The 26,251-nt window shown below is 41.5% G+C and overlaps 3 protein-coding genes across 13 annotated transcripts; all 3 read left to right on the top strand.

Moving 5' to 3' along the window:
* Positions 1-134: 134 nt before the first annotated feature.
* On the top strand, positions 135-12,369 carry akt2 (v-akt murine thymoma viral oncogene homolog 2). 3 transcript variants are annotated; one of them, XM_040130730.1, is made up of 14 exons: positions 135-650; positions 2,422-2,591; positions 2,853-2,984; positions 3,112-3,223; positions 4,214-4,367; positions 5,249-5,380; positions 5,578-5,643; positions 5,729-5,797; positions 6,298-6,420; positions 6,702-6,830; positions 7,324-7,538; positions 8,722-8,809; positions 8,898-9,000; positions 9,141-12,369. In XM_040130730.1, exons 2-14 carry the CDS (start codon positions 2,546-2,548, stop codon positions 9,218-9,220), a joined length of 1,449 nt encoding a protein of 482 aa, XP_039986664.1. In that variant the 5' UTR covers positions 135-650; positions 2,422-2,545; the 3' UTR covers positions 9,221-12,369. The 3 variants fall into 3 exon arrangements, with proteins under 3 accessions (XP_039986664.1, XP_039986662.1, XP_039986663.1); XM_040130728.1 differs by having other exon boundaries at positions 5,246-5,380; XM_040130729.1 differs by lacking the exon at positions 135-650 and adding an exon at positions 753-950 and having other exon boundaries at positions 5,246-5,380.
* Positions 12,370-13,703: 1,334 nt separating this feature from the next.
* On the top strand, positions 13,704-17,977 carry LOC120792002 (cyclin P). Of its 2 annotated transcripts, none has more exons than XM_040130971.1 (9): positions 13,704-13,905; positions 14,374-14,560; positions 14,877-14,952; positions 15,296-15,471; positions 15,688-15,786; positions 16,367-16,522; positions 16,737-16,895; positions 17,036-17,214; positions 17,463-17,977. In XM_040130971.1, exons 2-9 carry the CDS (start codon positions 14,525-14,527, stop codon positions 17,629-17,631), a joined length of 1,050 nt encoding a protein of 349 aa, XP_039986905.1. In that variant the 5' UTR covers positions 13,704-13,905; positions 14,374-14,524; the 3' UTR covers positions 17,632-17,977. The 2 variants fall into 2 exon arrangements, with proteins under 2 accessions (XP_039986905.1, XP_039986904.1); XM_040130970.1 differs by having other exon boundaries at positions 13,706-13,905; positions 14,435-14,560.
* A 731-nt stretch (positions 17,978-18,708) lies between these two features.
* Positions 18,709-25,860, top strand: LOC120792380 (CLOCK-interacting pacemaker-like). Of its 8 annotated transcripts, XM_040131532.1 has the most exons (6): positions 18,734-18,777; positions 18,942-19,019; positions 19,299-19,415; positions 22,067-22,249; positions 23,379-23,578; positions 24,075-25,860. In XM_040131532.1, the coding sequence occupies exons 4-6, from the start codon at positions 22,075-22,077 to the stop codon at positions 25,122-25,124; spliced, it is 1,425 nt and encodes a 474-aa protein (XP_039987466.1). In that variant the 5' UTR covers positions 18,734-18,777; positions 18,942-19,019; positions 19,299-19,415; positions 22,067-22,074; the 3' UTR covers positions 25,125-25,860. The 8 variants fall into 8 exon arrangements, with proteins under 8 accessions (XP_039987470.1, XP_039987466.1, XP_039987469.1 ...); XM_040131535.1 differs by lacking the exon at positions 19,299-19,415; XM_040131538.1 differs by lacking the exons at positions 18,942-19,019; positions 19,299-19,415 and adding an exon at positions 21,907-21,958 and having other exon boundaries at positions 18,753-18,777.
* Positions 25,861-26,251: the final 391 nt, after the last annotated feature.

Genomic DNA, 26,251 nt, shown 5'->3' with positions numbered 1-26,251 from the left:
AGACATTTTTTTTTGCACTGCCTATCTTTCAGACAATATCTAATCCAGTTGTGTACAGCTGGGGTGAAGTGAAGGTTACAGTATAGTACTTGATGTACTTTCTCACCGACTGTTCAGGTGCAGTGGACCCTTTCTGGCCTCGTACGTCACTTCCTTTTGTGTGTGTGTGTGTCTTCGGGGCTGTTGTACTATCTGGCTGGGACGGAGGGCTTCCACGCTAAGCAGGCGACTATCCACATTAAACCCCATAAAGAGGCGGGTTTTTTTTTTTCCCTAAATTTTTGATATATATCTATCTGCCCGGGATTTGGAAATTATTATAATCGTATTCAACATAAACTATCCATCAAGTTGAAGCTCGGTGGACTTTATTATCTGGCCGGTTTGCATACGCTTCAGTGAGCCACTGCAGCAGCAGTGACCAAGTCCAACAGACCGAGCACGCCGCCGCCGACGCTGCTGCTGCTGCTGCTGCTGCTGTTGTGAGAGAAGAAAACAAGCTCAGCGAGCAGTCCGTTAAAGCTGTGTGATCATTGACAGAGTTCAATACACACACGCTTCGAGTGATAACTGGTGGGAGCTTTGTGCGGTGCACCTCTGGGCCTCGTCAAGGACCGACAGCTGGGAGTATTTTTGTCACTGAAGTCGAGGTAAGTAAAAGCCGGGGTAATGAGTAGCGCAAGCGGCTAACTGGCATGCTAACTAGCTGTTAGCTGGAAAGCTATTTTGGCTAGCTGCCTTGTTTGGTCGTAATGCGGTCATGGTCAGTGTCCTCGCTGCTGTCTGGCGCGCCACTTGGCCAAACTGCCATCATCTAGGGCTGAAGTGTTGTAGCAACTCATGTATTGTGGAGCTACGATTGAAAAGCTAACGACCTGTCTTGAACTTGGAAGGCAACGTTCTTTTAGCTAGCCGCTACACTGAAAGGATGAGAAGGTGTTAACGTTACGGTAATGTTTACGTTAGGCTGCTTGTGGTCGTGTTGGGTAGTGTGTGATTTTGTAGAAATTAATTACGTAGAATTAACTAACCGCTTTTGTTTTTAAGGTATTGATATTCATTGTCTCTTTGTCGCTTCTTAAAATGGTGTACGTAAACCGCATACCATAACGCTTTACTGGATGTTATTGTTACCGATGTCCTGTTTGTAAAGACAAACAGGTGTGCAACGTACAGCGAGAAGTTGTGCATCTTATTTATTATCTCCAAGAGCAGCTACTTGTTACTCTGGCCATTTAAGTAAATGGGTGTATAGCTATGAACAACCCGTGGGTGCACCTCTAATGGCCATTAAAAAGTCTTGAAGTCGAGAGAAGCCTTAACTGTTTTTATCTTTGTAAACAAAACAGTTCGGGCAGTCTTTGTGTTCTGGTTACTGTATGCACTGTAATATTCAACCCCATCACTTCCACTGAAATACTTTGAAATTCTTGTAAACCTATTATCTAACATAAGCTGTTGATTCAGGGCTGACCCTGGATCACCAAAGCCTCTCCTCAAACATTCAGCAAGAGCCGTGGGTGGTTATTACATCTTACAATAAAGGAATTGCAGCCATTTTTCTAATTGTAAGATCAGTGGCATTGATCCCAGAGTTATTTGATCTTTACCTGGCATCACTGTAATACCAGGATCTACTATGAAACACCGGGAAATGTCAGTGAGAGTTGCATAAGATGATAGAAATGCCTGAGTTTTAAAGCTAGCTTGTGGTCATGATAGTTATTGTACTAGTCCCAGGTTGGATGTCACTGTCAGAAGTATCAGATGGCCAGATAAAAGGTTGGACCATATGTGCAGATTTCAGCAGTTTTCTTTGTTGAAGAGCTGTGTTTCAGGGCAACAGAGTGCCTCAGAAGGAGAGAAATTTATTCAAGCGCAGTACTGTAGTGACAACACTCAGATAGGCATCAAGAGCAATACACAGAAAGTTTCCTTTGTTATGAGAAATCAGTTTCACTTTATGTGTTTACCTCCAGCTCCCTAGCTGTAGTTTTACTTCCTTTAGGCCCTATGTTTTTCCACATTTATTTTTCAGTGTTCCTCCACATCCAAAAAGGAAAGTGAGTGTAAAAAAAATATTACCCAAGGGTAGTGAGGAACTGAACTGTAAATAGTCAGAAGTCACACAGCTGTTTTGCTCACACCTTTACAAGTTAGCAGAGCTTTTTAGTTTTTGACAGAGTAAAATTGCACTCATATACTAAGTATTCACTGTAATTTTTGCGATATTTTCTGATGTGGATGGTTCGTAGGCCTTCACACATGAATGAATGCTGATGGTCTTAGTGAGTTCTAATTACATTTTAAAGCTACACTAGACCACAGTGAGAATTGTTTTGTATTTTATCGACAATCTGAGACGCATTTTGTATCCTGCATTAACAGTGTCTCTTTCTTTTCCCCTTCTTTTTCCTCTAGGTATTATATAGGTGTTTTTTTGTATCTGAGCCACTGTCAGGCACTTGACCAATAGGAACAGATTGCACATTTCCACTAGCTTGTCTGCAGCCCCCTCCCAACCCAGACAGTCTTCTGCCCCAGCATGAATGAAGTCAGTGTTGTGAGAGAGGGATGGCTCCATAAGAGAGGTAAGAGGACCCCTTGTGTTCACTGTCCATCACCTGAGTCTACACCTAAGTGACAGTCCATCTCAAAATCTACCTTTTGAGCATTAAATACTCCCCCCTTTAGGTTCATATGGTATCTGTCAAGTTTGTAACTTCATTGATTGAGAACAGCGGTGCTCAGTTTAATTCAGTTTAATTAACGTTGTATGTCACCATACAAGCAAGTAGTTAAATATTAAAACTCAGTCGACTCAAAAATCTTCACCTGTCTGTGTTTTCTAGGTGAATACATTAAAACATGGCGGCCTCGTTACTTCATATTAAAGAGCGATGGCTCCTTCATCGGCTACAAAGAGAAGCCTGAGGTGTCCAGTGACCACAGCCTCCCACCGCTCAACAACTTCTCTGTCGCTGGTCAGTTTTCTATTCTGGCCGGCAAATCTCAATTCAAGTGCCAGATTAAACTCTAAAAAGGGTTTTTACATTTTCTTGTTTTTGCCTTCAATTCTTCCGTGTTAGCTGATGTGTCTGTGTTTTGTAGAATGCCAGCTGATGAAGACAGAGCGCCCCAGGCCCAACACATTTGTCATTCGTTGTCTGCAGTGGACCTCGGTTATTGAGCGCACCTTCCACGTAGACAGCAACGAGGAGAGGTAAAAAACATTCATCCCAAGGGCTTTATTTTAGGTGATATTTTCTGTCCCTGTGGTAGAAGTAGCCTTGGTTAAAATGTGAGAGTGCTGCCCTTGGTGGGCTCAGACCAGTACATCTGAAAATGCTGTTTACATGCAAAAACAACTTCTGTCCACACTATCGGACTATAAACTCTGTTCTTTTGCCTCCTGCTCCTCAGTATCACTTACAGCATGGTGTTTCAGTATAGCTAAACTCCTTATTTAAATCTTATCTGCATTTTTTCAGTTTCTTTTGCCAGACACCTGAACAAGTTTAAAGTAGTGAATTGATCACAGCTATATTAACTACGTGTTTGCCGAGGCAAACCATGTGTTTTTTACTGCTGCTCTGAGACGTCAGTCAAATCATGTATCACATGCTTCTTGTTTGAGGACAGCATAAACATAAATCATCCCCCTCAAATTATTTATGGAGTGAACTAATTTTCATGTGTTGTTAGTTTAGGCAAGTTTGAATGATCAAATCTTGCTTTAAGGACAGAAACACACGAGGAACCTTTTCACAAAATAAAACTCAAAGGGCCTAAATGGGCCATTGTTCACTACAGGCAGCAAAATTCATTTTAGTTTGTGAGAGTAGGAAAGACCATCATCCTCAAAATAGAGGTGGTGCCAGATTAGACCTGATTATTCACCCCGAACCCAAGCAATCGGCATTGAATTTTGTTTACATAGGCTCTGCCAAGTACCAAATCCCAGCATCCCTTAGCTGAATAGTACAGATTATCCTCTACCTTCTAAACTTAGCTTGCTTTTTTTCCTTTTAAGATATTTTTTTTGGCACATATAAACCATCTGTTTGAAGACAAAGAATTAACAATTTGAAAACATTTAGTGTCTTTTGGCAAAAGATACAAATTTCATATTCTTAGAGAATAAATTCAGAGTAATGTAGACATGGCACTGGCTAAATTTGATAAGGGTAATGTGTGTTTTCTTCTGGGTCAGGGAGGAATGGATGCGATCAATCCAGGCAGTGGCAAATAGCCTGAAGAGTCAGCAGCAGGATGAGGAGCCCATGGAGATCAAATTTGGCTCTCCGAGTGACAGCAGTGGCACAGAGGAGATGGAGATTGCTGTGTCCAAATCCCACACAAAAGTGGTCAGTATTTGCACAAGCAGTGCCTGGCAGCTGAGTGTTTGCTGTGTTTGTCCAGCTAAGCTCATCTTTATTGAGCAAGTTGTTCAAACTTTAAGCCTCTTTCTCAAAGCTTTTCTGGTGAAGCAACCTTTAAATGAGTGGAGGGTAGCATTTGCGAATATATTTTGTGCAGTGCTGATTCACTCATAGTGATTTTTGAATTGCTTTGGTTGTATGGACATTTTTAGTCTGCTGATTTTGTCATCCAGTGTAGAATGTATTTGTAGATGCAATATGGAAGTACACATTTGTGGCTCTTAAGGGTAGATTAAATTTGATTCCTTATTTTATGGAAAAAAAAATTTTACGTTCATGGACCTAACCTTATTTGAATTATTTCCTGCTTTACAGTGTATGCGATATTATTCCAACAGTGATCAATGTCTACCTTTCCCTAAACAATTGTCACTATGGGCCTGCCAAAGTCTTTTTTAAGTAAATTTTATTCAGTGAAGAAAATTTTCTTCCCCGCTGCTCTTTCTCAAGTGCTAATTGAAAGGCTCAGTTCTCTAATTTGAGTAGAAATATTTATAGCTATATCAGCACGTCACATCATGCCATGTCTCACATGTTATGATACAGAAGATGTAGCACACAAACATCAGCAATGGAGACAATGCATTCGCGAGCCACTGACTAATTAAAATGCTATTCCTGTACATTTCAAAGACCGGCCGGTATATGTTAATTTTATTTTACATAATAAGTCCCATCAAAATTCAAAGATGTAACATTCATGCTGTCTTTACTAAAAAAGCTGGGTATAAGCTCACTTTGGTGTGAGTACACTAGCAGTTGTATACACCTCTCTCATGGCTTATCTTTGACCGTTGTTCCAGCAGACCATGAGTGATTTTGACTACCTGAAGCTGCTGGGCAAAGGGACATTTGGTAAAGTGATCCTGGTGAAGGAGAAGGCCACAGGGATGTACTATGCCATGAAAATCCTCCGCAAAGAAGTCATCATTGCTAAAGTTAGTGTAAATCACAAAGTACAAATACAATCTTCACTTTAAACTGTTTTAGAGCAGCTATCTATTGGTATGTGAGCCTGCTCTCATTACATATTCTGATTGTGTGTGTGTGTGTGTGTCTCTGTCTGTCTGTCTGCCTGTCTGTCTGTGTCTCTGTGTGTGTGTCTGTGTCTGCGTCTGTGTCTGTATTCCTCCAGGACGAGGTTGCTCACACAGTTACAGAGAGCAGAGTTCTCCAAAATACGCGGCACCCCTTTCTAACGGTATGTTACCAGTGCCTGTATTGTAACAAAGTATATTCAGTATAATGCAGTCACAAAAATTTTTTTCCTTGTTCTTCCTCGACAGACACTAAAATATGCATTTCAAACACATGACCGGCTATGCTTTGTGATGGAGTATGCAAATGGAGGAGAAGTAAGTTTTCGTCCTTCATATCTGGCCTACAGTTGTGTCTGATGTGTTACTATACTTATGTATGACCATTTGGAAGATGGGTAATTGTATCAGGGGTGAAAATAAAAAACACATTGTGCTCCATCAATATAAGGTTTTAAATCCAACTTGGACTTTTTGGAACTATCCAAATCAGGTCAAATTGTGGGCTGAATGTGGGATTTGATGTTGCATCAAACAGTTGCTGTAAGAACTGACATCAGAACAGTTTTGAACTTTATTGTTACACCAATACATTATAGGGATTGCTTTGGTTAATGCATATACCAGGCTGGTCTAGCAATTTAGATTAAAAAAGCTTTTTTCTTAATGACATGCAGACACACATACAGAAAATTCTAAAAGCACACATTGAAAAATGACTGTAAAGAATAACTAAGAAACAAGAAATCTGTTCAAATCGAGGGTTTTTATTAATTGTTTTGTCCCTAAGTCCTGTTTATTTTTTTATTCTTTTCCAGCTCTTCTTTCATTTATCGCGGGACCGAGTCTTCACAGAAGACAGAGCACGATTCTATGGTGCAGAAATAGTGTCAGCACTGGAGTACCTACACTCACGCAATGTAGTTTACAGGGATTTAAAGGTAAGGTGTCTGCCTGCTCACACAGTATAGTATTAATATATTGTATAATAGGCAGTATTGATATTCTTCAATATGCTGTTACCTTAGATCATGTGTCATACAATCGCTTCAACAATCGACATTTGCACTAACCAACTTCTTAGATAGAGTGCTCTGTCTACTCCTCGGGTTTCAATAATGTCCTGTACCCATGGGCAGTTTCCACCACATTCCATTTTTAAGTCTGTTTCCCCCACAGCTGTAAACTAATTTGACTCTAATTTCAATCTTTCCCTGTACAGCTGGAGAACCTCATGTTAGACAAGGACGGCCACATCAAGATAACAGACTTTGGGTTATGTAAAGAGGGGATCACAGACGGCGCCACCATGAAAACCTTCTGTGGAACCCCGGAGTACCTGGCACCAGAGGTAACTCCACCATGGCTGTGGACTTCCACATCGATATGATTTTTGACCAGGATTGCGTGAAGAAGCACTGATGCCATGGATGATGGATGAGCACATGATGGAAACTAGTTTAAGTTGTTGATTAGGATGTCTGATAGGGTCATGTCTGAAAGTTTTGTAACAACTTTGATGACCTCATTGTTGGGCACTATGTGAAAACTAGTAAGGGCAGTTACTCAGCTGATGATCCTATAATTAAATGAAACTAAAACTGGTATGTAAGACGGATGTTTTATTATAATGTCTACAGAGCTCATTGTCTTCATTTCACCAGAGGGTAATACATTCTACAGTTTGATGACCGCTGCTAAATGTTTGCTGATTGTTATTTTGAGATTGTGAAACAAGTGCATTGCTGTAAAAAGGTTAATTGATAGTTTTGTATCCCTACCTTACTAACTGAATGTCAGTTGTTTAATTTCTCTCTCAACTCTTTTCATTTCTGCCCGGTCAGGTGCTGGAGGACAATGACTACGGACGAGCGGTGGACTGGTGGGGACTGGGTGTGGTCATGTATGAGATGATGTGTGGTCGGTTGCCTTTCTACAACCAGGACCACGAGCGTCTCTTTGAGCTCATCCTCATGGAGGAAATCCGCTTCCCCAAGAACCTGGCTCCTGAAGCCAAGGCCCTGCTGGCCGGCCTGCTGAAGAAGGATCCTAAACAAAGGTACGTGTGTTTACTGCAATAGCCAGGGACTAACAGGTGGATAAGTGAGAATCTGAGACATCGAAACTGGGATAAAAGCAAGCACGCGATAATGGAACAACGGCGTCCCTCATAGTGACGGATGTTTGTACAGATATATAACCGAAATTAAAACATTATTTTGTGACAGACATTTGATGTTTTTCCAGGATTTTTTATTTTTGTAAACATTTTGTAAACATACTACAACCATGTAAAGATGTACAGAAAAGGGTTTCCTTCTATCAAGTGGTGTTACAAAATATCAACTTATTGCAGTGCTACTCTGTAATATTGACATCTGCCCGACCTATACTGGACTTTTTTGTCAGATATTGATATTTTGAAATAAACTCAAAACATAATCAAGTGGTTTTTAAAAGGACTCATTAAATTTTTTTTATTAAAGAAATGTGACCAAGATATGTACTGTGTTGGAAATTTTTCAATTGTCAGTGCTCTCTGGTCGACAAACCATGCAATGGCATCATTTTAGATTACTGTGTATATTACATCAGACATATCTTAGGGATTCCTGTGCTGCAGTTTTTTGTTACTTATCAGCCAACATTTTCTGTGATTGACTAATAATCGCCAGGCTCTTATTATGAAATAAATACTGCTTACTATTTATATACTGTTTCTGTGCGCAAACATGACTGTTCAGCTGAATGTCTGCCTCCTGAAGATGCAGCAGTACAGCTCGAGAAAAAACATTTTCTTCCTGGAATTCTACGGCACGTCAGTTGCACTTGATTAGTTTTCTGAATCTACCACTGTGCTCGGGGGCACCACGTACTCAGCAATAAAATAAGTAACAACATTATTTAAGCCAGTGTTCCTTCTTGATTAGTTTTGGTACAGGGAAATGGCCACACAGGCACATAATTGATTGTTGTTTTGGTCAAGCCCCAGTGTTTCTGATAACAGTCAAACAACTGCTAATATTAGCAGATTGAGTTCTGCTTGCAGGCTGACTAACACATGTACCTGTAAGTAGTAGGGAAATGAAGAATAAATTTGTCGAGAAATTGGTAAATACAAGTCAGGAGGAGAACAACACAAGTGGTTTTTGTGCATTTCTGATGACAGGGCTTGCGCATTTATGTGTAAAGAAAGGTGGCTGATGAGTGGGTGATCATCAGTGTTTTTGTTTTCTTCACAGGCTCGGAGGTGGACCAGATGATGCCAAAGAAGTGATGAGCCACAAGTTCTTCACCTCCATCAACTGGCAGGATGTCACTGAAAAAAAGGTGAGACTGGGGGGAAAAAAAAAACAAATGATGTGACATTTAAAACAGGATGTTATCAGTGTAAAAAAGATTTTCTTCTTCCCCTCAGCTTATTCCTCCCTTCAAGCCCCAGGTAACATCAGAGACGGACACGCGTTACTTTGATGATGAGTTCACAGCACAAACCATTACGATAACTCCCCCAGATAAGTGTAAGTAGATCTGCTCCTCAGCAGCTCATTTTGTGCTATAATATTGGATTCACGTGTTTCTAAGGAACTATGAGTTTTTATGTCTGTTTTGAACTTTTGAATGTTTTTTCTTTCTTTCTCTCCCATTGTGCATACTCCAGATGACAGTTTAGATGCAGAGGATTCAGATCAGCGTACACACTTCCCTCAGTTCTCCTACTCTGCCAGCATACGGGAATGATCACTCAAACTCTTGAATAAGCAGGCAGGCTAACACACAATCACAATCCCACATACACACTCGCACTGCTGGGGAATCCGAACGACACAAACAGAAACTGGCACAAGACACATTTTCATTTGGTCTTTAATGCACCGACACACACACGCACACACAGACACCCACATACACCTTCTGGCAAATCAGAAAAGACACAGATTATATAGTATGAAGTGAACACACAGGCTGTGAATGACTGACCTCAGCAGGTTTGTGTGCATAGACTGGCAGCTTTGTCGCTGTACGTCCTCTCAGGGTTGGCTTTAGGCCTCCCTGCAGGACCTCTGCTGCACTACACTGGGCACCACATCAAAGCCTTGATACTTTGAAAACCAGGTTATGCCAGCAAGTACCACCTCTTTACCAGCTGTACCCATGCTACACACACACACACACACACACACACACACACACACACACACACACACACACACACACACACACACACACACACACACAAACCAACACCAACCAACCCATGCATAGACTGCATATATATATACACAAACGTACTTGATAGAATTTTAAAAAGTATAATCAAAATTAGGAAAATAGAAAACATTTTGGGAAAAAGACAAATTTTTATTTCATCAGTTGTTACGGTTTTAAATGTTAAGCCATATTTCTGCATTCTTTTATTTTATTTTATTATTATTATTTTTTTTTTTTTTCATTTTTTTTAACAAGTGCTCTTTCTGGAACTTGCTGTTACAAATCAGTTGTGGGACTGTTCCTACAGTAGGGGGAATTGGGGAAGAGGGGGAGGGCGAGGAGGGTTGCCATTTCTGTGTTTGCACTGCATGTGTGTATATGAGTGGATGCGTGAATGTATTCGTGTGTGCATATGAGTGCAGGAGAATGTATGAACAACCATTTTTGATTCTCAACCATCCATTTGTGTCTGATTTTATGCATGTTTTTAAAAACTCAGAACTATTGCTGGAATATCGACGAGGAGACACTACATGGCACACTCAATGGCCTTTTTTTTTTTTTTTTTTTTAAAGGGAACAAGCATGTAATTTATGATTGCTTTGACCAGCTTGGCACTAAATTGACCCAGTCAGGATTAGAAACTGGGATCTCATGCATGGCTAATCTTTGCTTTAAATGCTGCATTAATTTATCTCAAAGTGATGCAGCAATCAGGCTCTTAGGAGTCCATGTTGCTGTGTCCAGACTGACTGACCAACCATCTAGCTGCTGGTAGGAGGTGTAACAGTAAGTTTTCAATAAGGCCAGTCGCACTATGTGTTAAAGACAGGAATAATAGAAGGAAAGAGGAAGATAAGACTGTACGCTTGACCACAGTTTTTCCCAAACACGTCTAGAGAGACCAATGTAGACGAACACCGCCATTTACTGTCCTCAGTCCAGTAATTCCCACTCCCTAGCTGAGGAGTTAGGCACCAATCTTTTGTTCATTTTCTATTTTTAATATCAGTGTAAGTGTTTAAAATATTTTTAAAATAAGTCTTTGAATGTTCCTGTATTTAAATAATGAAAAGGTTCAATCTTTGTTTAGTCTTTATAATGAGGCCAAAAACTGACTGACTTGGAGGATTTATAACACTTCAAATGATTCCACATTTGATGTTTAGAGTCTTTGGTTTGTGTTTTCTTTAATGCTGTGTCGAAGCACTTAAATCTGCATTGTATGTCTGGAGCAACAGTCTGCAGGTTTACGATCCAACTAAACGCTGCATGAGCTGGTCGACCAACCTTCAACCTGCAAACGGGGAACTAATCAAAACATCAGCTGATGTATTGTGTCGTCGAGATAAAAACCGGCATGCTTTGAGTCATGACAGCACATGATTGAGAGAGGTTCTGGACAGCATATTGAAATGTGCTCACACTGACATAAGCATTTTATGATTCCATGTTGCTGGAAGAGATGTTGGTTGCTCTTTGAGCTTCACTAAAGGAACATCAAAACCTTTTTGTTTGTCATTGTTTTGTTTTTGTTGGGGTTTTCCTCCCTTTTTTGTCCATCTATTTTTCAAATTTTGGAAGACACATTGTCTTGTTTAAGTATACATTATATAAAAATATATATATATTAAAAGTTTTTAAACTGCTTTCTTTTTGATTAAGTTCTTCATTTCAAGGGGTCTCCATTAGATGATTGCTTGATTAGCTAAGATGCTAACTATTAGTAATTTGATTTTAAATGGGCAGTTCATTTCTGGTTTGCATCATCACTTCCCTTTATGCAAATAACTGAATTCATTGTTTATAATTAGCATAATTAGGCATATATTAGGTTAACATAATTAAGGTAAAGAATCTGTTTGATCATTCTTGTTAAAACTAAAGAGAAATTTGTCCCTAACCCTAAGTAGTTAAATAAACAAACGTACCCTACTTTTTACAAACGTACATATTCAGAAAACATTTTAAGTTTGTTCTGTTATTAAAATTGTTTCCAGACAATACCTGAACAAAGTAGATATGACCCATCCTTTGGTGTGTTCTGCAGTTGTGAGAATAATGAAGTTGACCGTTTTTTCTACCATTCTCTGCAGAGCACTGACTCAACAGCCATTTGTCAAGGTTTTGGTAAAATATCTATCAGCATTCGCTGGGGTACCCTACATGTCACGTCTTAATTTGTTTTGATTTACGTTTGTGTGAGTGACAGAGGGTGACTGTGAGATGTTTGAGTGAACGTGGTGACACAGAAAAGCAGCAAGTTTTGACTCACCGTTGAGCAGCAGGTGGCCCCAGTTCTGCAGATGTTAATGTGATCAAAGGCTTTGATTTACAGTTCACAACTCCAGCACCTCTTCTCACTGGCTCAGGCACAGCCATCATACTCTAGCCTAGTGTCCTGCTTTGGAAACAGCAGGACCGAATATCAGAACCACTGCACTGATGGACACCACTGTGGATTTGCCTTCATTGCTATCATGGCCATAAGGGGGTGCTGCTGAACTTTTTTAATATTGGTTGTGAAGCCATACACTGAACCTCGCTGCTGGCCACGCTTTAAGCAATGCTTCACAGCTAAACATGCAAATGAATACCCCTGACCTCTCCTGTAGGCATACACAGGCACAACAAGTGCCTCCTCACAATGGTGTAAATACAAAAAAAAAAAAAAAAAAGAAGCTTGATGGTGAATGCAGCATTAGTAGATGGGGAAGCCGGCAGCTTTGTAGTGTTTGATTTGCAGCTTTACTATGGTTACATTGCTTCTCTGTATATTTGAATGTGATCAACAGTCACGAATGTCACACCTGATGCTGGTGTAACAAGATTTTCTTTTGCTTGTTGCTGTTAGTTGAGGCTCAGAGGACAATGGAGAAAAAAAAAAGCAATCTTTATGGGGAGGACATTGTCCCAGTAGACAGTTTCAGCCCCCCTTTGCAAGACTTTGCAATGTAACGGGTGATACCTGCTACAACATGGTAGCTTATAAAATTTGCAACTATAACGTGCCAGTAAACATTTTTACTGAATAAAGCTCTGTGTGTGTCTTTTATGTTCATCTTCAGTGTACACTGTTCACCTGCGCAGTCTTAATGCGATCCCCTAAAAGCGATCTTTTGTAAAGCTTTATGTACTGGGACCATGGATGTCGCCAGCATTGAGGACACCGGGATGTTTATTTTTTTTATCCTGGCCAAAAAGGTGAAATTCCTCATTAAATTTGTCAGTTTTAGGCCAAAAACACTAACTAAACTAACAGGATTTGTTATTTCTCCATCAGACTAATGTTTCGGGCATCATGCGAAAGGCCTTGAAATGGCATTTAGGCAACTGTGTAGGGAGATTACATTTTCCAAAGTATATTTTAGCAGTTAAATGAATCTAGAAAAATCTAGGGGGATTTTTTTTTTTTTTTTTTGGAGAATATTCAAAAATTTCTACGGACGGGTGGGGTCGCACTGTGGGACTTTGGACTTTTCAGTATTTCTAAAACCCTGGGTACAGCTCTGACTATGACGCATTTCCAGAGAGCTATTAATATAACTAGGGGGTAATTTTTGAGGCTTTAGTAAATAGTTTTATTGGATTTTATTACATTTCAAAGTATTTGCATTGTTCTGTCTCCCTGAAATATGTAAATGAGGGTTGACAAAACAATCCACACCAAGAAAAAAAATGAATGAATGATAGTCATGATTTATTGCAGGGATAATAAACTGCACAGATATAGATTGCATGACGGCCAATTCAAGTCATTCCACAACAGCACATAAGTAGATGTGAAGTTTTTGTTTGAGGTGCGTTAAAATGTTTTCGGTAGATCTTGAATATCGGGTTAACAAAATGTTGCTATGTCATGGTGCATGTCAAGCTGTTTCACACTGACCCGTGACATTTAAGCCTGACAAATAAACTTTTTGTCACTTCAAATAAAAAAAAATTACATTAAAAAAAAAAAAATGACAATCGCATTGAGCAAAACCGGGTTTATTCTCCAAGCGTCGGCCGGAAGTCCTCGCCCTAATCAGTGCGGCCCACCTGTCTTTATTAGCTGCTCCCCGGGCGGCATGGCCGCCCTCTGCTCCGGTCCTCCGCCGACACCCGTGGATAAGTAGCTGCAGCGGTCCGGCACGGGAACTCTGTCTCCGGCTGTGACCATGGCCAGGACCGGTTTCTCCGACTCCAAGCCTCTGCTGGACTTACACAAGAGGGTGAGCATCTGAACAGCGCGCCCAAGAGACCAGTCATAATCACATTTTCTAAAGAAAATAAAAAGATATGGAGGAGTGTGTTGGGGGGGAATCACTCAATCAACGAGAAAACTCGTTGATTTATGCTTTCCCCGGATAACCCATGCTTCTTCGGATTAAGTTGTTTTAACTATTAAATCTTTAAAAAGGCTTGGCCCACTGGGTCTCAATCCTGTTTCTCAAATTCTACATGCATTCCTGCAGAATTTCTGTTTTGTCAGGAAAGTAAGTGCATTCACCAGGTGTCAAGGTGTCTGTGATTAGATGGCCGGGGTAGGACCCTGAGTCTTCATGCCCAGAAGTGAATCACCATTTGATCAAGTTTATTTCTTGGCATTACTGTCCACTGATATCTAGTTATCATACTGCAGCCACCTTACAGTTACATCACTTTTTAAAACCCCTTTTTTTTTTGTTGGTGTGTCTCAGTTGTGGTCATAAAAACTGATGGGCATAACAGATCAGTGAAGACTCTCTGTTGTCCCTGCAGGCGGATGAGAGGAGAGCCCCATTAAGAACTTGGGCTAACGCCTGTGGGCCTATAGATCGCTGGCAGCCTGTAGAAGTTGAGGAGTCCAGGATGGCCCCTGTCAAAATGGAGCCAGAACGCAGATGGGTACGCCTTCTGTCCTGTCTGTCACCTTCACCCAAAACATATCACAGCGTCTCTCTAATCCTTGTTCTTGTTTTAACTTCTTTTTCCAGCATATTAGTCTTAGATGGCGACTAAGTGGTTAGAGGAATAATGTCAGGATGTGAAGGGGCGAGCCCATTGTAGTAACAGAAGCTAGTCTTCGTAATCACGCTGATCTGTCAAATCGAGCTGTTCCATCAGCTTGGTGTATTTTGTTTTTTTTTTTTCTGTCATGATTCTTACAATTCCACTTGCAGATGCATTTTGCACTGATGTGCAAGGTGTTGTCTGTTTGCAGGAAAGGAGGTTATCGATGCAAACAAGTGAAGGCATCATCATGGGGTTCCACGAAGACAGTCAGACACACTCAACTGGTAGTGTAATCAATACCAAAAGGTTTTCAAATTTCTTTCAAAGAGAAATGCACTTTAATGTGGGGATAATCCCAATTTCTACACTTTTAATAAAATTATCAGAATGACATTTGCTGTGAAATGGATTGTTTGTGTAAAATGTTGTAATGAAATTTAAATAGCCACTTTGCTTGAGGTTTTCTTAGCTACATTTTTTTTTCCTTCTAGATGCCTAAATGTGTAGCATGAACACTCCATGACAAGTTAGTCGGAGATAATTTGATAGTTTTGTTAAAAATAGGCGAAAAATAATCTGCTTGTGTGTTGTGTGACATTGTCTTGTCCTCCTTTCCATCCTGTGTAGATGTAGACGCTTGTGTGGAGGAGAAAGTGCTTCTTTACCCTCATGGGCTGCAGGGTCTTCACAGCCTACAGGCGCTGGTGCCCAGCTTGCTGCGCCATGAAGTAGAGATAGCACTGGAGAAACTGGGCCTCATATGGGACCGGACATACGCCTGGGATATGTTCTTGGACATGATGGTGAGACATCATGAACAGAGGTCACTAAACTGCTTCATGTCAGAGTATGTTTCTCATATTTTTCAATTTAAGGAAGGAACATTATCCCTGAAATGGGCTGCACAGTCTTCATCCCTCATTGTACGAGAGGGACAACCTAGAAGACAAACACTTATCGCAACGTAGCTTTCTAATTATTTAGTGTGTGCCTCCTGTTTTTCCGTTTCCAACCTGCAGAGAACTCAAACATGGAACTCTTTTCCCAATGCTGAGCTGCCTCGGCATTTCACAGATTCCACTCGAGCTGTCCTGGTAGACTGGCTCATTCAAGTTCATGTGAGTCTCACTGTTGGTAGGCGTTTCTTTTTCTTCCTCAAAACAAAGCTTGTCTAAATATTGAGTTACTTTAAGGTCTTGTGCTTGTTGTTGGGCTCTGTTAGATGGCCTGTCAGGGGAATTGAAAACACATCTATGCTACATTAAAACAGTAGTCTGAAAATGTGTCAGTCTGCCCCCCCCTACCCTACAAACATAACTGGTTGGGGTTAGGGATGCATTTGAGCTCATGTTAAAATTGATGACGAATCACTTTATTACTGAGAGTTAGATGAAAAGATCAGTAACACTCCAGTGTCTGTATGTTAATTAGGAAGCCAGTTAGTTTGGCTGAACACAGACACAGGAAACTGGGGGAACGGGCTAGCCTGGCTCCCGCCAATGGTATCACATTCAGCACATCTAGAGCTCACAAATTAACACACATCTTGTGTGCAAAATTACAGTTTTATGGGGGTTATGTACCGCACTATTTCTTGGCCAGGCGCAGTGACTTCCTCACACAAACCAAAAAATAAAATATCTTAAGCAGTCTTTCCAGTGGTTTTCAATCTTGAATGTCCTGTTTATTTCGTACCAGGAGATGATGCATTTCCAGGAAGAGACCCTCTATCTGGCCATACACCTCCTCAACTGCTCCCTGCGTCAGATCAAGGTGACCACTGCCAATCTGCAGCTGCTCGGCATGGTTTGCCTCTTCCTTGCTGCAAAGAAGGAAGAGTGTCTCCTCCCTGAGGTATGGCTGGCTCAGCTCTCCCCCCAGCAATAAAGTTACAGTGCGTTAAACTTGCATGATTTGCGTGTGGTGTCCGCTAAACACTGTGACAGAAAAGTTGAGAGTTTTGAATGCCCAGAGAAAGTCAGTTGATAAATAGATTAATCATGCTTCATACTTAATCATACTTTTTTGTCAAAGAAATTATTTTTCCTATTTGTGCTGCTTCTTCCAGGTGTCTGGACTCTGCTACTTAATGGATCATACCTACACTAAGCATCAGCTGCTGCGAATGGAGCGCAAAGTCCTCTGTGGGCTGAAGTTTGATTTGTCCTACTGTCCCCCTCTGGTTTTTCTTCTGCTTCTTGCCTCCATTGCTCGCTGCAGTGCTAAGGTAGCTTGTTGGCTGATTTTCTTTGTCCGATTACTCATTTTTGCCATCCCCCCCCTTAATACTTTTAATAGAAGCATCCTCAGCAGTGAAGTGTCAGTGAGGTCTGAAGTTTCATCCCACCCTGTCACTTGCGCCACCAGGTGGTGTGGATGGCTCGTTACCTGCTGGAGCTGTCTCTCCTGGAGAGCCAGTGTGTGGTGTTTCTGCCTTTGCAGCTGGCAGGAGCGGCCCTCTGTTTGTCCCGCCAGGTCCTGCAGGAGCCCCCGACACCAGAGGGGGAGGCTGCTTGGTGTCTGGCTTCCAGCGTCCATGTCGGCAGGTGTGTATCTTGACTGCTAAGATGCGCTCCCCTTGTCCAAGCGTCTTGTATCACATGCCATTGAGTGATGACCACAATACCCTTTTTAAATGCCCTAGCCCTGGTATCATTAGCATTGTAGCCACTGAGCTCTGGGCTCTCTGTGGTCCTAACTTCACAGCTGCAAAGCTTTACTTTCCAGGTGTTCTTGGTGGCCACCGTCCATCCTCGCTGTCAGTTTGACATCTGTATGCTTTTGTGGTTTTCAGTGAGACTGCCCTGCTGAGGATCATGCACATTCTGGCCAATGCTGGAGCCAAGGCCCAAACCCGAGAGACCTGTGCTACTTTTATTAAATTCTCCTCCCCAGAGACTATGCATGTCAGCAGACATCCAGGTCTAAAGAACGCCTCTGCTCTGCTGGGCATACGCACTTGAAAGCTTCAAGGTAGAGATATTAGCCCAGTATAACTTAAGGACTTGACTCCTGTGTGGTCCAAGCCTCTGTATGCTGAGGAATTACCATGGAAATGGGTGAGGAAGAAGTGTGAAAGATTTAATGCCAAACATTGTTTGACAAAGAATTGCATGCATTTAGCATGCATGGGATTTAGCCAACCTAGTGGAACAACAGTTTTATGATCTTATCTTGCAGCCAATTTAGAAAATATTTGAATTGTACTGATGTCCTTGTCTTGTCATATTGTGGAGAGGATGTGGGCTTTCTATCTAGTTATTTGTGAGTGAAGTTTTAATGTAAAAATAAAGTGTCTGCTGCAAAGTATCATGTTTCACAAATTATTTTGCAAAAATTTATGAAATTTCTGCATTTCTACTAGTCCAACAGGCTGTTACTACAGCTCTACACAAAAGCAGGGCCGTGTTCTGGCTGCATTGCTGGCCACTCCTGCTCACAGGGGGCAGGCACGCCGACACATCTGAATGGCTCAAAGGAGTCAGCTTAAAAGAAGAAGAAAAAAAAAACGTGGGTCAGCTGCTACAGCACAATTTCATATCAACAGTATTCTTCATTAAATGTAAAGACACAAATTACAACCCTGCATACTCTAAAACTTCCTGTAGAGTATCACTTTTGTACACCTGTTGCATAAAATGAGCTCTTGACCACATGCAGAAATATTGTGCGTACTCAGGCTTTCATTCCAGCAAGCAGCAAACAAGATTAATTGGACAATATAGATTTCTGATCACAGGCCAGGTGTGAAAGTCTGTGATCGCTGGTCAGCTGCTGTTTGGAATAAAACCCAATAGCATGACTGGAGATCTGCACATCATGTTCTGGTGCATATCTCAGCCAGCTGTGATTTCCACTGAATCCCTCTTTTTCGGCACATGAATATTATCTTTATCCTAAACGTGACTGTTACCCAGCAATCCTCTCCCCTCTCTGTTTTCTGTACTCTTGGGTTTTCTTCTACTACCACTGTCTGGCTGCTACACGTGCATTAACGTCTGATTGGCTGTCGTATCTGTCTCACGGACCAATGGCCGTTTAGTGCACGGACGGATCGTATTTATTGTGTCTGGTAGGTGGTCCAACAAGCGGCTCTGGGTTCACCTAAGGTAATGCAGTCACACACTTGCAACACCGTGTCTAATTGTGTTATCGGTGGGCTGCTTTGGCTCAGTCTTGTTCCTTCGCCCCGGATCTAATGACATAGTATCGTCCTTGTTGTTTTTTTTTTTCTCTCTCTCACTGTTTTTAACATTTCGTCGTCACCTCAAAGTCGCCGTCAAGCTAGCCGGAATCAGCTACCGGGATTTCAAAACAAAAGCGTGACAGTTGCTGTTGGATAAACCATCAGGTAAGGACTGTCTGAGCAATATATAACAAAGACTAAGACACTGGATAGCGCTGGACATTATCGGACGAGTTGGTGTTACTAATAAAATCCTAGCGTTTTATTTTTTGCTTTTTTTTTTTTTAGCTTAGCATTTTATATTGACACCAACCGGATATGCTGCTGCTTATTCCAACAAACTTGACAGACGTCAAAGCTCAGCCAGTTTTCACTGTAGTCTTATCACATTGCATATTTGACAAAGAGGAAAATGAATCACTTTTTTTGCTGTAATTCCGGCAGATAACAGTTGCAACATGGTCCTGTTTGTTAACGCTAGCGTTGCTCGGCGCCCGAAAATTGAGCACAAGAGGGAAAACGACTTTAATTGGAAATAACTGGCTATTGCACATTTTGAAGGTAAGTTTTCCGGTGTAGATAAAAGCGATGATGAATCAATTAGCTTTTAAAAGACGTGCTTTTGCGAAATCTCTACGCTTCCAATTCAAGTTTTCGTTTTTTTTAAATTTCACATGGCTTTTCACGACGCACAATGTCGTTTAAAAGTTCATCCGCTTCTGCTTTCGTGTGTCTTTTGTATGTGGTTACGACCAGTGTGAGAGAGAGTGCACGTAAGACAGGGGCCGGATTCAAAGTTGAGTGTTACATAACAAGGGGGGACGACAGGGGGGGTCTGTTTCAGTTGAATGCGAGATTTGCTGCCTTCACGGAACCACTCCCTTCTGTACTGAATGTAAAGCCTCTTGAGGCTAAGCTGTGATTTTGGGCTATTTAAATAAAATTTGCCCTGACATAACTTTGCACTGCAGTTACACAGCTTATTATAAAAGTCAAATACCAATTGCAGGCCTGATACATGTTTCCTACCCAGAAGAGTGTTGCTGCAGTGTAGATTAAAATGTGAATATCAATGTCTTATGTCCTAGTGAAGACTTACCTTTTATGCTCCTCTTTCAGACACATAACTCAAAATAAACAACACAGCTGATGTTGTGCAGGGTCAGCTATAAAAGCCGATACAGCCTCCGATGTAGTCTGTGTTCTTCAGTTTTTGGATTTGTACTTTGACTATAAATTACAGCAATGGCATCCAGTGCCTCAGGGAGGACACAGGAACTACATACAAAAAGCATTTTGAAAAACAGCAAAAATCATCTGATTGTTTGACAAATTGTATCTACAGCTGAGGAGTGCTGTACCTATATGCATCATAGGGTAATTGTGTGTCGCTGTTTTATTGAAAGACCATTATAATTCGTTGTAGACAAAGGATTTGTATTACAATAGGGTCCTGTTAAATAACTGGAACCATGTGTGGACAGGTTACTATTTAATCCTGTTCTATCAACCTTTATAACCTTGTACTAATGTTAACATGAGGTATATCAGTTAAAGCCTAGTCGTATATTTGTTTATTTTAAATGCCCCTCTTTAGGCATTTCTTTCAGTTCTCAGGTTTTTCTCAGATGCCACTGACAGACAAAATGTGAGAAGAAATTTTGTCTGTCAGTGTACTGTATGTGAGACGCCATTTTGGCTGCTACAGCTTCAGGATTTATTGTTCTCATGCTGCTGTGCGTGAAAGAGAAAATAAAACCTCAGCATTAACTTGGACAAGCTGCAACAATCTTGTAAAAACATGAATTTACTCTGTGCTCCATGTCTCTGCCTCTTAGTTTGAATTATTTTTTATGGGTAAACTTTACCATTTGCTTTAGTGTTGACACCCACTTCAAGTCGCTTTGGATAAAAGCGTCTGCCAAATGAGTAAATGTACTGTCAAGTAAACAGAGTAGTAGGCTCAGTATTCCCTGTTAGGTATTAATAGAGGGGATGCACATGCTGTCATTGTGTGTGAGTTGCCACGGTTGCCACACAACCTGTAGTATGTGCCATTGTGGATGCACGTGGAGAAAAAAATTGGAAACGATGCTAAAATGTTATAGAACTGTTGCGCAGACTGCACAAACAAATTAACTATTCAGGCAAATATTTTTACAGACTGCCCAATATTAAAGAGAAGAGGAGCAACGTGACACCTGTTTTGGAAGTATCTAACATTAACAGAACAGTTGTTGTTTTTTTTTTCTTTTGGCTGGACCACAACATCGGGGCAAGCCCTATAAATGTGAAATTCCTTGAGTAACTGAGTGAGTAGGTGCGTGATGGAGTTACACCATTGGTCGGCCAGCCTAGTGTTGGAGTTCCCCCACTGGCTGTTGCTTTTTCAAAATGAATTAGTGCAAACAGTTTCTATTGCATCATCAGGGGGGTGTTTACAGGCAGTGTTGCCAACCCAGCGCGTAAATATAGCCAAAATCACAGCACAGCTGTTATTTTCAACTTCTGTGTATGGTGAATTTGTCAGACAACATCACCATTATAAAATCAAGGTTTAGCAGTGCAGAGCAGCAGCTTGGAAATGGCTTGGAAGTGACTGCTGGTTAACATGTAGTCTTAATGGGCCGCGTTTCAGTCACAATTTCATACTTTTTCCATTGTCTGACAACAGAAACAGAAAAACATGTAAATGAGAACAGCTTTATTGGGGATTCCACTGTATTAAAATACCTTATATGTGAGCACAGAGAGTAGGAGAGAAGCAAATAGATAAAGGACGGTCCAGCCACACTAGTTTTTGACCTAGTCTTTTTCTTTTTTTTTTTCTAATTATACTGGTGCAGCTGAAATGCTGTCATTATTGTCATCTAAGGCATTTCAATAATGGTGCACTCAAAATATGTATTCATTGCTTCAAACAACACCAGTATGAAGAAATTAAAAAAATCTAGCAATATTTAGATATGTGAGTTTTTAAGTAATTATAAGCCAGCAGCAATATTAATTTGTACGTTTTGCATCTAAACGCAAAAGAACATTTTCTGTACAGATGGCCATAAGGGGCTGGAGCCTATCTTAACATGCAGTGGGTGATAAGCAAGGTACAGCCTGGGCAGGTCATCAGTCTATCACAGGTCTGAAATTATGTTTTTATGCTGGTGTTTTCCAGCATTCAGAGACAGTCTTGATATCATGTATTTTCTCACTAGGGTCCAGTATGCCAAAGGAAAAGCCTTGCTTGAGCGAGCACGGTTGTTTTGCTACGTCCAGCAAGAATGCAAAAGATAAGAGCAACAGTACGACTCTACTGGCTTTACGTAATGCTAAAGACACAGATGACTCCAGGGGAAGGGGCTCCAACTGCAGCTCAGAAAAAGACTCGGGCTACTCTGGTGAGTTGAAGCAAATGTGTCTGAGATATAACAGTTTGCCAAGTTTGATGCTGTATGGCTGTTTCCTACAGACTTCCATATACACTGATCAGCTACAACATTAAAACCAGTTACCAGTTATATACTGTATACATGTGTGTGTGTATGTATATATATATATATATATATATATATATATATATATATATATATATAATATACTGTGTATATATATACACACACCATTCAGCCACATACCAGTTTTAGCCAACATTAATGTTGTGGCTGATCAGTGTGTATGTACCAATGACTATATGTAAAGACAGACGACGCGTCTCCACTTCCTTCCACTGTGCAAAAATAGAGCCAACATATCCCGGATACAGGCGCTGCCGTCTTGTGCCGGTGACCTCATTTGGAGCTAGAGTCTACGCATTAGCGATTGGGGGGTCGAGCCGTGATATTGAGGTCCAGCCACCTGACTCAATCACGATCACACAGAGCTGTCAATCTTGACGTCGCACCCCTTTTTATAGCATCAAATAACATTAAAACTGTGCTTATCAGAAAAGTGACCACTTCAATAAACATCGCAGTGGTAACAACTCCTTTTAGATGACAGAAGAAATTCTTTGCTGCCAATGACTGAAGGTCTAAAGTCTATCACCCATAAATTGACTATATAGGAAGTGAAACACTGTAACTGCCCAGTTAAACTGAGTTCAGGTAACTGACTTTGCCAATCGTGAATATCTCACCACTGGATCATAAAACCTGTTTGGTTGCTGTGGCTGTATGTTAAGGATCATTATCCTGCTGCATTGTTGATGGAAAAAAGAGAGTCAGCACTTCAACCTCATAGCCACCATTTCATTTAAAATCCAAAGAGCCAAAACATGAAAAATCTGTTACTTTCGTAACACTAACTACTGAAGGAACAACACTGTATAATTGGACACTGACACTTTATGAACATAAAGTAAATGTTTTAATGTTTTGACACAAGCTGGTATTACATAGCAAGATGGTATGAAAAAATGCAACAGTATCACTAATAACTTATGTCACAGCAGCTCAAATATCCCCTTAAGCATGGCTTTACTCTGTATCAGTCAGCATGTCTCAGTTCTCTGTTCGGTCTTCTCTGCAGATGTCTCAGACTGGCAACAGACAGATGTGGAGGACCAGCATAGCAACAAAAGCCAGTCCAGAGGCAGCGAGTGTGCAGAAACTTCACAGCCAGGCCAAAACCGAGAACGTGGGCGTGGAAATCCTGTAAATCTTACCCTGATGCCAGCAGGCCATGAGCTGCCATCCATCTACATAATCAAGAACATGGTGCTTAAGCCGGTAAGGCACGTGTATGTGCAGACACTGATGTAGGGAATGGGATAGACACTACTCCTGTGCTAATAATGATTTTCTTAAAATGTATGTAGAAACAAATATAAGAGTTACGATATTCACTGGGCAGTGTATAGCCAGAGACACTGCACAATAAGACCTGAGATGCAAAGTGAATCTGCAAAATGTCAGAGATATTTTGGTTTGATTCTTCACACCTTTCATTCATGGCTATGATTTTCTTCTGACTTTCTAACTTTCCTAGTTAAAGCCAAAGCTTTTGTAGACATGTATTTTGATACCATAAATGAACGCTCCTGCTAGTCATTGCTCATCTGCCAGAGACAGAGAGGAACAAGGGTAAATTTAGTTTTTGTATACATTTGCTGTCTTTTTATTTCTAATGTACGTTTACTCATGCCCCTCCTTCAAATATTCCCCTTTGGATGCATGTTTTCTCTGTGTGTCGTACTTGCTTTCTTCTTTCTCCCCATTCCACCAGCCGGGAATGATCCAGAAAAGAGGTCAGCTGCTCTGGAGAAATAAAAGCAGGGAGACCGGCAGTTCTGGTGCTCCCCATATGATTCTTTTCCAGCAGCCTAACTTGTTGCCGACTACCCTGCAGGTCCACAAGCCCTTGTCCCGGAAGTCCAACATCACAGGGAAGAAAATAAATGGCACATACCTACCTATTTTCAACTCCTACCCCCGCATTGCACCACACCCCAGCAAGAAGCCACCTGATAAATCTTCATCAAAAGATGAATCCCAGAATCTGAGCAAGAGGGTATGCACAGAACAAAACAGTGATAACACACCTGTGACTCAGAGTCTACCTGCGCAGCACCTTTATAAGCAACCCAAATTAGCAGTCTCAGCCTCTGGGCAGCAATGTTCCTCTTCAACCAGAGATGGCCTGTCCTCTTCCAGTTCTGCTACCGCTTCCTCGAGCCAGGGCTCCCCCTCTGTGCCCAGCATGCACACCACCTCCTCCTCCTCCTTCCTCGCAACCAGAGGACTTCACAGAAACAGCAACACCAGCACTCGCCACCGCCGTTTCCTCAACACAGTAGAAATCCTCAGACAGTCGGGTTTGTTGGACATTACACTGCGCACTAAGGAGTTGCTGCGCCAAAGTAACGCCAGCGAGCAGGACATTGCCCAGCTGCGCCAGCACACAGAGCTTCTGTGTCAGGCTGCCAGCAACCCCAGCTGCAGCCTGAACGGTATCACGGTCTTTGAATGTCTACACAAAGCCATGGCCGAGTCCAGCAGCTACCCCAACCTCAAACTCCTGCAGAATTTACAAATCCCGTCTCATCCAGATTCTGCTGGTCAAAAGGAGAGTATTGCCACAGTTGATGCCAAAGGGCCACTAGCTGCTGAGAACTCAGATGTGCCACAATCTCGCCTTCTCACCGCCATATTGGACCCAAGCCAGAACTGTCTTATATCACAGCAATCTCAGTCACAACGAAGCAGGAAGCTCGAGGCCGGTGAAAAAACCTCAGAGAATGTCACCTTTATGCCTCCTGACAGTTCTACCGGTTAGCACAATCTGCAGTGCCTTCAGAGGGAGAGCGACTACTCAGGGCCAGCCAGTGGAGAACCAGTAGTTATGTTTGGATATTGTGTGTGTTTTTAATGGTTTATCCCGGGTTATTTAAACCTAGTTTCATAGGGATTGCGCAAAATATCTCTGCAGGTCAATGGAAATTCAAGGATGACTTGATTTCATTACTTATTGTACATGTTGCAGATTTTTTTCCAATTGCTTGACTCCACCAGTTAAAGGTAGTATAAGCGATTCTAATCTAATACACTTTTTTATCAAATTTAGTGAATATCTCATAATGGTCCGCTAGCCGTCCGTTCTCTTTGTGTGCTGAAAAAAAAATCGCACACATGCCTGGTTCTGCATATGAGAAATAAAGAAAGTGGCTTGGATTGACAATTTCAGCCCATCAGCACCTTGGGGTGATCATACTCGTGCATAGGAGGGGGAAGGGGATAAAAAGGGGCTGTGGGAGCGAGAGAGACGATAATTGCTACACCACAGAGAAGGAGAGACCGTCAAGAAACAGCCTCAGAGCAGAAGGTCTGGGGAGCAAAGGTTGAAAAAGAAGGGCTACAATCAGGTGAGGGGGAAGACCCGCATTAACATCTGTGAGGCTTTCCAACAGTGGAGACTGCATGGTCAGACTTATCGGCTGGGACTGGCCTGCACCCCGACTGACAGGCACACAGGGAGGGTCGATAAAGAGACTGATGGGGTCAGTAAAAACTTTGTGGATTTTTAACGGTCCACCGGGACCGACGTGAAACTATGGTGGAGAGACCTCCAAGAGTTGAAAGGCATGAAGCGGATGCAGAGGTTGCTCTCTTTCTGCTTGACAGGTGTGTAAAACATTAGCTTTGCTACATTTCACAGAGCCAGTAGGTCAGTATTGTTTTGTCCTGTTTGCTAATGTTTACGAAAGCTAACTCCAGCTGGTTAGTTAGCAAACAGGCACCTGTGTCACCTTTGTGTGTCCGGTAATGTTAAATTACTTGCCCACGGACATTGTGCTTACTTTGTAGTTTGCCAAGTTATATATATATAGCCACGAAGACCTAAAAACAGAAGTTTGGTCCCACAGTGGATTTATTTGATTGGATACATAATTTGAAATGTTATCC

Source organism: Xiphias gladius, chromosome 7 (genome assembly GCF_016859285.1).
Source record: "Xiphias gladius isolate SHS-SW01 ecotype Sanya breed wild chromosome 7, ASM1685928v1, whole genome shotgun sequence".
Taxonomy (NCBI): Eukaryota; Metazoa; Chordata; class Actinopteri; order Istiophoriformes; family Xiphiidae; genus Xiphias; species Xiphias gladius.
The sequence above is the reverse complement of the archived record's forward strand: the minus strand, read 5'-3'. Positions and strand labels throughout refer to the sequence as shown.